General features: G+C 47.0%; 1 protein-coding gene across 8 annotated transcripts in view; it reads left to right on the forward strand.

Moving 5' to 3' along the window:
- Positions 1 to 12,298, forward strand: part of NSD2 (nuclear receptor binding SET domain protein 2) — a 109,963-nt gene that overhangs the window by 25,869 nt on the left and 71,796 nt on the right. For 7 of the 8 annotated variants that reach the window (XM_055111130.2, XM_034958191.4, XM_034958195.3 and 4 more), the window contains 2 exons: positions 3,386 to 4,011; positions 6,978 to 7,140. In XM_055111130.2, coding sequence (XP_054967105.1) covers positions 3,415 to 4,011; positions 6,978 to 7,140 — 760 coding nt within the window. In that variant the 5' untranslated portion in view covers positions 3,386 to 3,414. Of the gene's footprint in view, positions 1 to 1,983; positions 2,159 to 3,385; positions 4,012 to 6,977; positions 7,141 to 12,298 lie in introns of all 8 variants that reach the window. The other variant, XM_034958192.3, reaches the window with a different exon arrangement.

Consider the following 12,298-nt stretch of genomic DNA (forward strand, 5'->3'; position numbering starts at 1 on the left):
CAGTACTTTGGGATGTTGAGATGGGAAAATCCCTTGAGCCCAGGAGTTTGAGATCAGCCTGGACAATATAGTGAGATCCATCTCTACAAAAAAAGGATTAAAAAGTTAGCTGAGCATGGTGGGGTGCACCTGTAGTCCCAGCTACTTGGGAGGCTGAGATGGGAGGATTGCTTGAGCCCTGAAGGATAGAGGTTGCAGTGAGCTGAAATTGTGCCATTGCCCTGCACTCCAGCTTCGGTGGTAGTGAGACCCTGTCTCAAGGGAAAAAAAAAAAATTGTTTGGCAGGGTACAGGGGCTCCTGTTTGTAATGCCAGCACTTTGGGAAGGATTCCTTGAAGCCAGGACTTAGAGACTAGCCTGGTCAACAAGACAAGATCCTGTCTCTACAAAAAATTTTATTTTTATTTTTATTGATTTATTTTTGAGACAGAGTCTCACTCAGGCTGGAGTGCAGTGGCGTGGTCTTTGCTTATTGCAGCCTCCACCTCCTGGGTTCAAGCGATTCTCCTGCCTCAGCCTCCCAAGTAGCTGGGATTACAGGTGTGTGCCACCAAGCCTGGCTAATTTTTGTATTTTTAGTAGAGTTGTGGTTTCACCGTGTTGGCCAGGCTGGTCTCGAACTCCTGACCACAAGTGATCCACCTGACTCGGCCTCCTAAAGTGCTGGGATTACAGGCATGAGCCACCTCACCCAGCTGCTGAACTTCTTGAATCTGTACATTTGTGTCTTATTAAATTGGGGAAGTTTTGGAGGACCATTGTTTTCTCCAAATATTTTTGCCTTTTTTTTTTCCCTCCTCCTTCTGGGTAGAACTCCAGACCCTTTAATATTGTTCCACAGATCTGTGAGGCTCTGCTTCCTTTTTTTCCCCCTTCTTTTTACAGTCTTGCTCTGTAATCCAGGTTGGAGCGCAGTAGTGCAATCATAGCTCACTGCAGCCTTGACCTCTTGGACTCAAGCAATCCTCCTGCCTCAGCCTCCTGAGTAGCAGGGACTACAGGTGCACATCACCATGACTGGCTAATTTTTGTATTTTTTGTTGAGATGGGCTCTCACTGTCTTGCCCAAGCTGCTCTTGAATTCCTGGACTTGAGTGATCCTCCTGCCTCGGCCTCCCAAAGCCTGACCACATTCCCCTTAAAAATGGTTTTGTGGCCAGGTGCGGTGGCTCACGCCTGTAATCCCAGCACTTTGGGAGGCCAAGGCGGGCGGATCACGAAGTCAGGAGATCGAGACCATCCTGGGTAACACGGTGAAAACCTGTCTCTACTAAAAATACAAAAAATTAGCCGGGCGTGGTGGTGGGCGCCTGTAGTCCCAGCTACTCAGGAGGGTGAGGCAGGAGAATTGAACCCGGGAGGTGGAGGTTGCAGTGAGCTGAGATCGCGCCACTGCAGTCCAACCTGGGTGACAGAGCGAGACTCCGTCTAAAAAAAAAAAAAAAAAAAAAACACACTTTTTTTTTTGTCCAGCAGCTGGAATCTCTTTTCAGTTATTTCATAAGCTAGGCTGCTTGGAATCAGCCTGGAATTTGGGCAGAGTTTATAGGCAGAATTTGGGACTCCCCTCTGAGACTCTCTCCTTGAGATTTCCCCCCTCATTTTATAGTTGTTACAGTTGCTTCAAACTCTCCTCAGTCACACATTTCAAAATGGAGTTCACCCAGTGCTGTTCCCTTTCTTTCAACAGTTGGTTCCATCCATTTTCTCTGTGCTTTTGCTTGCTCTCAGTTCCTTCAGGAGGTGGTTTTTTTATGTTTTGTCCAGTGTTATAGTTTTTACCTTGGGACAGTTGGTATGATATGAGCTGGAAGAGGAACTGACTTTGATCTACCTTTTTAAGAAATTGTGCGGGTCAGACAGAACACATTTGTATGTGTTTTGGTGTTAAAGAGTTGTCCAGAGCACATGAAGCTGAACTGGGACTTCAACATTTTTTCAAGGTTTTACATTTGCTCTTTTTTTCCTGTCTCCTTCCTCAGCTGTCTGCTTTTCTGTGGAGACTGCGGGTTGCAGACACCAGCAGCCCCCTATTGCTGCACGTCAGGTGTCCTCCACCTCAGTACTGTGGACATCTCGGGCCGCATAGCCCTGTTGCGCGGGCATCCTGTGCGTTGCAGGAGATGCAGCAGCATCCATGACCGCAACCCATCAGAGGTCAGGGGCCGCCCCCTAGTGGTGGTAATAAAAAATGCTTCCAGATGAGGTTAAGTGTCCCTGGGGAACAAAATCCTCCCCATTTGAGAACCGCTGTTCTAGTCCACGGGCATCTCTGGTCCTTACTGTACTCAGATTTTCCCCAGTGTCTGATGCTGTTGATTTCTGGCTTCTCAGAGGGCTGTTGTTGGAGCTTGTGATGGTGTACTCCTGAGAGATGCCTTCCCAGCTGGGGCGGGTGCCTACCTGTTTTATTCCTAGCTGTGTTTTGGGGCTCTGGCCCCTTCACTAAATGTCTCAGATTAGGGACTGTAGCTTTGCAGGGAAGACCCCACACCAGCATGCTGCAGCGAGTTACCTTCCTAAACTGCCCCTTCTGCACGTGGGCCTCACTGGCCAGTGTGGTGCACTGGCAAAGTAACCTGTGTTGTGGCTCAGCAGTGTTGTTCTCAAGTAGTTAATCTTCAGGTAGTAGCTAAAAAATGTGACCTTACTGCTGTGTTCTTTCTTGTTTAATTTAGGCCTGAACACGGAGGGGATTAGTGGACTGAGATAAGAATACTGGGTTGAGAATAGCCAGACCTGACTGGGATTGCCTTCACCCTTGGAGACTCTTGGCTTTTTGCTTCTTATTTTCATCAACCTGGAGCTAATCCTGTGCTTGGAGTTGGAATATCTGGTTTTAAACTTTGCTGACCAGGTCATCTTGGGCACATTCTGAGCCTCTGCCTGATACCTCAGCTGTAACAGGAGGGATTGGGATGAGCTCTTTTCCTGTTAGTGTTGATTTTGCTTTTATGCTATTCCCTGTTGTCCTTTTGCATAGGCCTGGCATTATGCCAGCTGCCTCACACACATTAGCTCTTTTAAGTATATGTTGGTGGACAGGTGGAAATCTGTGTTTCAGGGATGATTGGCAAGTTAAGTTATGTGTCCATGGCCACACTGTAGATTATTAGTGGTATGACTGGAGTGTGCTGTCTTGACTGACTTTCGTGTTCTTCCTTTAAAAAATGATTCTTTGTTCTTTCAGCTTTATCATTTTGTGATTCCGTGTAATTTTTGTGATACTAAAACTCCCTTCTGTGACCTGAATTATTATAAAAACATCATAAATTGCTTACAAAGAAAATCAGACCCCACAAAGCTGTAGAGGTCCTGGCATACCTATCCTAGGTTTTAAATGTAATTGCTTTTTCTTTCTTTTTTCTTTTTTTAATACCATAGTGTTCTAAGAACGGAAGCATCTGGGCTGGATGGAATTTAGCATCAAGCAGAGTCCCCTTTCTGTTCAGAGTGTTGTAAAGTGCATAAAGATGAAGCAGGCACCAGAAATCCTTGGCAGTGCCAACGGGAAGACTCCGAGCTGCGAGGTGAACCGCGAGTGTTCTGTGTTCCTCAGCAAAGCCCAGCTCTCCAGTAGCCTGCAGGAGGGGGTCATGCAGAAGTTTAACGGCCACGATGCCCTGCCCTTTATTCCAGCCGACAAGCTGAAAGATCTTACTTCCCGGGTGTTTAATGGAGAACCCGGCGCACACGATGCCAAACTGCGTTTTGAGTCCCAGGAAATGAAAGGGATTGGGACACCCCCTAACACTACCCCTATCAAAAATGGCTCTCCAGAAATTAAGCTGAAAATCACCAAAACATACATGAATGGGAAGCCTCTCTTTGAATCTTCCATTTGTGGTGACAGTGCTGCTGATGTGTCTCAGTCAGAAGAAAATGGACAAAAACCAGAAAACAAGGCGAGAAGGAACAGGAAGAGGAGCATAAAATATGACTCCTTGCTGGAGCAGGGCCTTGTCGAAGCAGCTCTTGTGTCTAAGATCTCAAGTCCTTCAGATAAAAAGGTATTTAGGAGACGTTGTGTAAGGGGTCATGTGACCTTGAGCAGTGAGCATGGCCACCCTATGAGGGCACCTGCACGAGTACTGGGGTGGGCGGAGAAGGTGAGGACAGGCCTGGTACTTCCAGCCACTTGCCTGAGCCCTGGCTGTGGGTTGGAGGGTGGGCTCCAGGATGCCCTGGCACTGCCTCCTCAGTTCTCAGCTGGCTGCTGAGCCAGTTGAGAGGTCTAGAGAGGTGAGCTAAGTGTTCAAGATTCAAATGGCTAAAAAGAGGCAAAGCTTGTTTCTTAACGTGGTTCTGCCAGTTTCAGAGCCCTTGCTTGACAACGTCAGGCTACACTCTTTTCATGGATCTCATCTCCAAGGTGTTCTTTAGCCTGATGTGGTCAGTGGAGACAGGCTGGGCTCTAGAGTGTGACTTCTTAAGTCTGCACCATCTGATGAGTGGGAAGCAGAGCTGTGCAGAGGTGCTCCCGCTGTCCTTACCCTGTGGTCCAGTGTCCACTTACTGTCTCCTCAGCCAGGTGGTCCAGCAGATGGCCTGCCTCCCTGAGGCCTAGGGATGTGTCTTTTGCCTCCTGTTCTTGGTTCCCAGTGCAGAGCCCAGCACATTGAACACAAGCAAATGAGTGTTTCCTTATCCTAACTTGCGATGGAAACATGTGGTGGCGCTGCTCCATTCTGCCTGGTGGTTGGTGTCTCCACGCCTTCACGTGGTGCTCGGGATGGCCCTGACACTCGGATGAGTATAAGCCATATGAAACAACCAAGGGGCCATGGCTTTGGCAGAAGGAAGGAACTCTTGATGGGGCAGCAGTCTCTGTTCATCTGGTGGTCTATAGGGTGTTGCTTTTTAGTTGCAGCTCCTTGAAATTGTTAAAATAATGAAGAGCTTTGAGGGTTAAAAAAACATTTTTTGATTACTCAGGAGCTGTTTAGTTCTCGCTCATGTAATTGCAGTGGTGAAGTTTTTAAATTTTGTTTGTTTATTTATTTATTTTGAGATGGTCTCTGTTGTCCAGGCTAGAGGGCAGTGGTGTGATCATGGCTCACAACAGCCTTGACGTCCCAGGCTTAGGTGATCCTCCTACCTCAGCCTCCTGAGTAGTTGGACCACAGGTGTGCACCACTATATGCCCAGTTAATTTTTTATTTTTTGTAGGACAGGGTCTTGCTGTGTTGCCCAGGCTGGTCTCAAACCCCTGGGCTCAAACGATCCTCCCACCTCTGCCTCCTGAAGTGCTCGAGTTACAGGTTTGAGCTACCGTGCCCAGCCTACAAAGATTTTTTGAAGTGCCCACGGCAGTATTGAACCTCATGCTTTTGCTTGGGAAGAGGCCTGTGCAAGTTGTCAGAGTCCTAGCTGTTTTGTTTTGAGACAGGGTCTTGGTATGTTGCACAGGCTGTTCTCGAACTCCTGACCTCAAACGATGTTCCTGCATCAGAGCTGGCTTTTTCTTTCTCCTCCAACTGAAAAACAAAACAAACCAAAAAAATCTGGCTTTTATTCCTAGCTATGTCCCTTGGTTTTGTTAAAACTTGAGTAACTCAACCTGAATTTTGACTCTTCCTCTGGAGAGTGGGGTCAATAAATGTAAACCTGGATTGCTGTGCAGTAATCTGGTAGCTGTTCTGAAAGTATGTCAGGCCTGATGTGGTGGCTCACATCTGTAATCCTAGCACTTTGGGAGGCTGAGGCAGGAGGATTGCTTGAGCCCAGGAGTTCAAGACTAGCCTGGGCAACATAGCGAGACCCGGTCTCTATAAAAAATAAAATTAGCTGGGCGTGGTGGCACTGCCTGTGGTCCCAGCTACTAGGGAGGCTGAGATGGGAGGATCAAAAAAACATGAAAATATGTCATGTGGCAGCTCATGCCAGGCTTCACCAGCATGCTTATGGCAAGGTTTTGGGCCGGCATCTTCAGCTTACAGGTGAGAAAACTGAGGCCTGAGGCAGTGGAACAATCTACTCATGTGTATAGTGCTCTTGAGCAAGGCTAGAGATTCACCCTTGGAGGGTTGGGGCCATGCTGGCTGTGCTTATTTCCACTGGAGAGCAGAACTGTGAGTGGCTTGTGGGGAGGAGTTTTTCTTTGGTGGAATGTTCAGCCTTAACCTACCCATTATGTTCTAGAGATGGAGAAATTGAGGCTCAGAGAGCCCCAAGGACTCAAATTACATGTGATGGAGCCGAGACTTGCTCCTAGTCCTCCTGGTGCCCTTGCCCTCACCACACTGGGATGGTTCATGTTGGTGACACATGGGCTGCTGAGAACTGATCGTCAGACATGACTGGAGGGGCAGAAGTCAGTATGGATTTGGAATTCTGTGAGAATTCCTTTTCGACCAGTTGAATAAAGTACCATTAAAGACCGTCTATTAATACTAGGCCAAGGAAATAGATTTATATAGAGATCTTCAAAATGTTGAACACCTGCTGTGTGCTATGCACTGTCCTGATCCTTTAGCTGAGAGTGAGAGAGAAATTTTTTTTTTTTTTTTTTTTGAGATGGAGTCTCGCCCTGTCGCCCAGGCTGGAGTGCAGTGGCGTGATCTTGGCTCACTGCAAGCTCCACCTCCCGGGTTCACGCCATTCTCCTGCCTCAGCTTCCCGAGTAGCTGGGATTACAGGCGCCCGCCACCACGCCCGGCTAATTTTTTGTATTTTTAGTAGAGACAGGGTTTCACTGTGTTAGCCAGGATGGTCTCGATCTCCTGAACTCGTGATCCGCCCACGTTGGCCTCCCAAAGTGCTGGGACTACAGGCGTGAGCCACCGCACCTGGCCTGAGAGACAAAATTTTGATGAAACGATGTTGAGGCTATCATCTAAAACACAGCAAGGGAGCACACTCCATTTTTGGGGATCTGTGTGTATTTGGACATTGTAGCCTGGTGAATCCTTGGTCTTCTGGATACACAGGTAGTGATTGGATGTGTTAGTGTTTGTCTTCTGTTGTTCATTTTCAGATTCCAGCTAAGAAAGAGTCTTGTCCAAACACTGGAAGAGACAAAGACCACCTGTTGAAATACAACGTTGGTGATTTGGTGTGGTCCAAAGTGTCGGGTTACCCTTGGTGGCCTTGCATGGTTTCTGCAGATCCACTCCTTCACAGCTATACCAAACTTAAAGGTATTGTGTTCTTTGGGTTGTTTTTCCAACTTTCTCTTCTGCACTTAATCTTTCTCATCTCCAGGCTTCTTTCTTACTCTTTCTAAATAGCCCTGCTATGGTTCATTTTTGCAGCTTTACCTAAAGTTAGTGATTGATTCAAGTGTGATGTGTTGCCATTTCTTTTTATATTCAACTCAAATATGTACTTCATCTGATTGAATTAGTGTTAAGGGACACATGACCTTTGCCTTGTATAACTTCTGTTTTTATGATAGTTTATTATTTAGTTACAGTGATTGCTTGTTTCAGGATGATTTGCAGCAAGAGTGTTTTATGCTAAGTTTAAGTTGTAAAAATGTCCAAGTGAATTTTATTAGGCCTATGGGAAGATGGAAAACACTGGAAGTGATCATCTTTGTCTTACGAAGCTTGGGTAGATAAATTGATTTTTACATGGAGCGGCTGATGTAACATATTAAGAATGTACGGCCGGGCATGGTGGCTCACGCCTGTAATCCCAACACTTTGGGAGGCCGAGGTGGATGGATCACTTGAGGTCAGGAGTTCGAGACTAGCCTGACCAACATGGTCAAATCGCGTCTCTACTAAAAATACAAAATTAGCCGGACGTGGTGGTGCACGCCTGTAATCCCAGCTACTCAGGAGGCTGAGGCAGGAGAATCGCTAGAACCCGGGAGGTGGAGGTTGCAGTGAGCCGAGATCGCGCCATTGCACTCTAGTCTGGGCAACAACAGCAAAACTCTGTCTCACAAAAAAAAAAAAAAGAATGTTATATGTCCCTGTTACAGAGCAAATAATAGTTGGTCAACCCATAAATGTGTTTTTAGAAGAATAATAAAAGATAATGTGGTTTGAGGTTTTTCTGAAAGTTCTTCTAAAGTGAAGTTGGAATTTAGTTTGAGCAAGTTGCGATGTGGCGAGTGCGGACTTAGAACTGAGCAAGTTAGTGTCACCCTGTGATCTGATCTGTGCACCCTCTGGAAGTGTGGCGTCTAGAGTCAGGCCAGACTAGGCCAATGCTCCAGTCCAATATTGCTGACCAGTCAGCCTCTTATGGCCCCTTGGTGGTCCTTGCGTACATGTCCCCTTCTGGTCTCTGGCTGGAGGCCTGAGCTCCTGTGGGGGCAGCGTTGCTGCCCTTGCTATGAGCTTATGTCTTTGTACTGCCACCTGCATGGCCAAAACAGGCTTGTCAGCTGGCTGTGGGAGCAGGTGGCTGCTAGGAGTGGGGTACAGAGGTGCCTCCCTGGCAGATGTAGATGTTAGAGGGGCAGGCTGAGGACGAAGAGGACTCTGCCGAGTCCTGGGTGCCCTTGCCTGAGTCCTGCCCTGGCCTCCTGTCCTGTGCCATGTGTGCTCTGCAGGAGTTGTGGCAGAAGAGCCTATGGTCTGGCTTCAGCTCTGTCTCCATGGAGGACCTTTGGCATTCTTGGCTTGCCAGAATTCGGGGATTCCTTTCCAAGGGGTTGCGGGAACCCCAGGGTGTACCCCAGGGCCTCTAGACTCGGTCAGTGTATGAAAAAATAAATGCTGGTTGAGACAGAAGCTGTCTCCCCTGTGTCTGAGAATGAACCTTCAAGCCTCTGCAGCCCGGGTGCAGGCACACATGGGTGTGTGTGAGGGGTTGCTAATTCTTTCTCTGCTTTCTAAAACCAGGCATAGTCTCCACACAGCAAACCCTGTGACTCCCATGTCATTTGTTTGTGTGGCACACAAGCAGCTCTTACTGATTTCCTTTTTAGTGTCTGGGGATATTTACTTATTTATATGATGGCATGTTTAGCTTTTAGCCTCTCATGCCTATGAAACCGAAGTAGTCTTTTGAAAGTCTCCTTGTTCTTCCTATTAGGGCTTATTACTTTTAATTTCTTTTTTTGGGGATGGAGTCTCGCTCCATCACCCAGACTGGAGTGCAGTGGCGCAGTCTTAGCTCACTGCAACCTCTACCTTCTGGGCTCAGGTGATCCTTCCATCTCAGCCTCCTGAGTAGCTGGGACTACAGGTGCGTGCCACCACACCTGGCTAATTTTTGTGTTTTTTTTGTACAGATGAGGTTTCACCATGTTGCCCAGTTGGTCTCAAACTCCTGGGCTCCAGTGATCCGCTTGCCTCGGCCTCCCAAAGTGCTGGGATTACAGAAATGAGCCACAGTGCCGCAGCCCAACTTAAATATCATTGCATCTTTTCCCTGCCTTGGAGTTAAGTAATTCCTGTAGTCTGCAACAGCTTCTCTGACATTCAGATATGCTGCCATTTTTACTTATCTCTCTTTCTCTCTTTTTTTTTTTTTTTTTTTGAGACACAGTTTCATTCTGTCTCGCAGGCTAGAGTGCACTGGCGCGATCTCAGCTCACTGCAACCTCTGCTTCCTGGGTTCAAGGAATTCTTGTGTCTCAGCCTCCTGAGTAGCTGGGATTATAGGTGTGTGCCACTATGCCTGGCTAATTTTTGTATTTTTAGTAGAGATGGGGTTTCACCATATTGGCCAAGCTGGTCTCAAACCCCTGACCTCAAGTGATCTGCCCACCTCGGCCTCCCAAAGTGCTGGGATTACAGGCGTGAGCCACCGTGCCCGGCCTCATCTCTCTTTCTTTGCTTGACTCCTGGACCTTGCACTGTGGCTAAGTGCTTTCATTCTTGTGCTTATGGCACCGTTATGTTACTCTCTGTGGTTGAGGCTGGGACTCAGGAATCAGCCTGCCAGGGTCTAGTTAGCTGGCTGATCTTGATAATGAACTTAATCTCGCTAAGCTTCAGTTTCCCTGTATATGAAAATGAGGAAGATGATACCATCACCTTCACGGAAAGGTCTTAATGCAGTGACCACCGGATGCTTGTATTAGCAGTTGTCATTATCCTCACTTTTACTTTTAAAACCTGAGTTTTTATTGTTTCAACCCCCATTCCCCTGGTTTCTTCTATAGCTGCTTCCTGAAAACCTTCATGTTTGACCAGTTATTAACCCTGCAGCCACCTAGTGTTTGGTTAATTTTAATACTTTTGTATCTGTTTTTAAGTTTTTTCATGTCCTCAGGTAATTCCCTCAGTTTTCAAAACATAATGCCAAATGGGTATACTTGGATTCTAGCTTTTTTGTGTATGTGTGAAATATTTGATCTATTTTTTTAATCTATTTTAAAAACTTTCAAGTCAAACAGCACAGCAGACACCTATCCCCTCATCTAGATTCTCCACCTTGAAACATCTTGTTCTACCTGTTGAATCTCTTTTTTTTTTTCTTTCTTTTTTTTTTTTTTTTGAGACACAGTCTCACTCTGTTGCCAGGCTGGAGTGCAGTGGCACGATTTTGGCAACCTCTGCCTCCCGGGTTCAAGCAATTCTCCTGCCTCAGTCTCCCGAGTAGGTGGGACTACAGGTGCACACCACCACACCCAGCTAATTTTTGTATTTTTAGTACAAATGGGGTTTCACCATGTTGGCCAGGATAATCTTGATCTCTTGACCTTGTGATCCACCCACCTTGGCCTCCCAGTGGGAGTACAGGCATGAGTCACTGTGCCTAGCCTCCATCTCTTTTGTTGCATGATGGCTGGTAGCTTTCGTGGCACTGTTACCCCCAAATACGTCAGAACAAGGACAGTTTCCTTATTGACTCAGCACCAGCCGCATTTCGGGAAACATCACATCAGTAACAAGGTCTGTTGCTGTGCTAAGAGCAGGTGTAGGGCGTGTCCCCAGCAGGCCCCTACCTGTCTTTTTCTGTACTTCGGGGTTGAGATGCATACTCGGCATCTGGTGGTTGTGCCTCTTTAGCTTCTGCTAGTCTAGAACAGCACTCCCAATCCCCAATTCCTCATGACTGCTTTAGCTTTCTCATGATCAGACCTAGGTCAGAAAGGCCAGGTTGGATCTCACAGTTGGAACCTTGAAAGGTAGCTTTGGCCCTTTACTAAAGATCTGTGTGCAGAAGAAGGGAGTGTCCTGCACCAGCATAGGCTGGGCAGTGGCCTGCCTCACCTCAGCAGTCAGCTTCTCTAGGAATTATTGTGGGATGTAGAGTAGGAGGCACAAGCAAACCTACTTCAGAAGACTGATAATATACTTTTTTGTGTGTGTGAAGGCATTAGAGTATAAAAGATACTGTACATTTGAAAAGCAGTTCAGAAGGAGTCAAGCCTGGGTAGATAACCCTCCAACTGAAAGGAGATTCAGATAATCTTAAAAGAAAAGGGGTCAAAGGAAGTGAGCAGAACAAAGAGAAGTGAGGGAAGGACAGAGTGCTAGTCAGACCACATCAGGAGGAGCTTATGTGTCAGCTGACCCACCCCTGGTAGGTGATGACCACCAGAGCTCTCTGTGGAAAGGCACAGGTCCCCATTGTCACTAATGAGGGACTTGTGGGCTGTGCTTGTAGACTGTCCCAACAGTGTAGCTTTTGTTGTTGTTGTTTTGAGATAGGGTCTTGGCTCTGTTGCTCTGTCCAGGCTAGAGTACAGTGGCACAATCATAGCTCACTCCAGGCTCAAACTCCTGGGCTCAGGTGATCTTCCTCCTGCCTTGGCCTCCCAAATTGTTGGGATTACAAGTGTGAGCCACCATACCTGTCCCCAGCAGCCACGGCTTTAGCAGTCCTTGATGATTCATCACGGACTTGTTAAATGGTAACTGGCTATTATTGCACTTTCTACATTTTAGTTGTCATTTTTCTATGAAAATGAGCTCCTCCCTAAAAAAAAAAAAAGAGTTATGTATTTTAGTCCTTATTTTCTTAAATCCTCACATTGTCCCAAATTTGACCAGTGGGAGTTCTATTAAGTTCCTTTAAGTTGTATGCCTTTGACATGTCCCCGTCAGCCCTTGAGCACCTCTTTACGTTCTGGTACAACAAGATGTTCCAGGCTCATCTTGTACTGTTTTTCCCACCCGCCCCCCAACCCTAGCATCAGCCATTTCTCAGAGAAGGCCTAGGTTCTTTAAGTACAGAATAGTATGTAGGAGCCCAGGTCTGGTCGCTGGTTGTGTTCATTGCTCTGGGAGACAGAGTTTGCAAGGGAAACTCTGTGCAGTAGGTCTCCAAGCAGTGCTGAGCCCTTGCTCCAAGTGGAGCTCTTGGGTCCGTTTTTGATTCTCCAACACTTGGCCTGCAGCACCCCATGATGAGAATGAGACAGTGAGTGGTGAGTGTCGTTGTTTT

This window comes from Pan paniscus, chromosome 3 (genome assembly GCF_029289425.2).
Source record: "Pan paniscus chromosome 3, NHGRI_mPanPan1-v2.0_pri, whole genome shotgun sequence".
NCBI lineage: Eukaryota > Metazoa > Chordata > Mammalia > Primates > Hominidae > Pan > Pan paniscus.